At 50.0% G+C, this 1,449-nt stretch overlaps 1 protein-coding gene across 1 annotated transcript in view; it reads right to left on the bottom strand.

The window, feature by feature from the left end:
* Cilp (cartilage intermediate layer protein) overlaps positions 1-1,449 on the bottom strand; it is a 16,097-nt gene that overhangs the window by 4,805 nt on the left and 9,843 nt on the right. The window contains exon 9 of the mRNA XM_021207664.2: positions 277-434. Coding sequence (XP_021063323.1) covers positions 277-434 — 158 coding nt within the window. The remainder of the gene's footprint in view (positions 1-276; positions 435-1,449) is intronic.

Raw genomic sequence — 1,449 nt, 5'->3', positions numbered from 1 at the left:
GAAGAGCAGTTGGGTGCTCTTACCCACTGAGCCATCTCACCAGCCTGCATGTTTCTGTCTTGTTTGAATTTTATTTACATTTACACACACACACACACACACACACACACACACACACACACACACCTCAAATGATGGTGCTGTGGCAGCCAGACTGAATTCTTCACTGTATCCCAGAGAGGCTGGCACTATCACAGAATATCCCATCTTTTCCTGCCCAGTGATGCAGCCAGCCCTGTTGCAGATCCAGGACCCTCGAGACCCAGACAGGCTTACCAATGACAGTGAGCTGGGTGACCTTGGACTTCACAGCCCCGGCATCACTCTGAGCCTTACAGAAGTACTCCCCTGCTTGGTCCTGCTGCAGGTTCCTCAGCACCAGCTTGCTCTCATGCTTATAGAGGGAGGGATCCAGCAGTGTGTTGTTGTGGTACCTATAAAGATGCAGAGGTGGAGCCCCGGAGGGGGAGAGGGGAGGGGAGCAGGGTTAGATGTGCCAGGAAGCAAGGGTTGGGGATGGTTCACTTTCACTTGGCTTGCCCAAGAGCATCTGATTATCTGGGGGTTGGGAAATTGCTTCTAAATCCCAGCTCCACCCCTTAATTGATGGGGGATCTTTAGACAAATACGATCACTTCTCTGAATTACAACTTCCTGCTCTGTAAAACAAGAGCGGTGATCTCCAGCTGACCTCTCAGAACTGTAGGCATTCCGAACAAGCCTAGTAGTTGTAACTGCTTAAAGAAGGGTAAAGAATTCACACCTAGGTCTGGGGATTCTGGTCTTGCATGGGGAAGCAGGACTGAGAAATCTTGCAGCATGGTCTAAGAACATGCATATTAGGACTCTAAAGTCAAGAGACATTTTGGGAGAATGAGCTGAGCTTTGAGGTGTAAGAGGGCTGGCTGGTTGTCTGGGCAACCCCAGTCCTGCAGGTCACCACTTGTAAGTGCCACCAGGCTTTGCACCAGTAGCCTATATGTGCCTTTATTCTATCAGTCATCTCTACTGTTTAGTCTAGACGCAAGGCAAGCAAGCTCTGGTTGCTAAGAGAACTGGGCAGGGGCTGGAGAAATGCTCAGCGATTAAGAGCACTGACTGTTCTTCCAGAGGTCCTGAGTTCAATTCCCAGCAACCACATGGTGGCTCACAACCACCTGTAAGGGATCCGATGCCTTCTTCTGGGTGTGTCTGAAGACAGCGACAGTGTACATGGAGTTACAGAGACAAAGTTTGGAGCTAAGATAAAGGATGGACCATCAAGAGACTACCCCACCCGGGGATCCATCCCATAATCAGCCACCAAATGCAGACACTATTGCACATGCCAGCAAGATTTTGCTGAAAGGACCCTGATATAGCTGTCTCGTGTGAGGCTATGCCAGTGCCTGGCAAATACAGAAGTGGATGCTCACAGTCATCTACTGGATGGAACACAGGGTCCCCAAT

Source organism: Mus pahari, chromosome 10, assembly GCF_900095145.1.
Source record: "Mus pahari chromosome 10, PAHARI_EIJ_v1.1, whole genome shotgun sequence".
Taxonomy (NCBI): domain Eukaryota; kingdom Metazoa; phylum Chordata; class Mammalia; order Rodentia; family Muridae; genus Mus; species Mus pahari.
The sequence above is the reverse complement of the archived record's forward strand: the minus strand, read 5'-3'. Positions and strand labels throughout refer to the sequence as shown.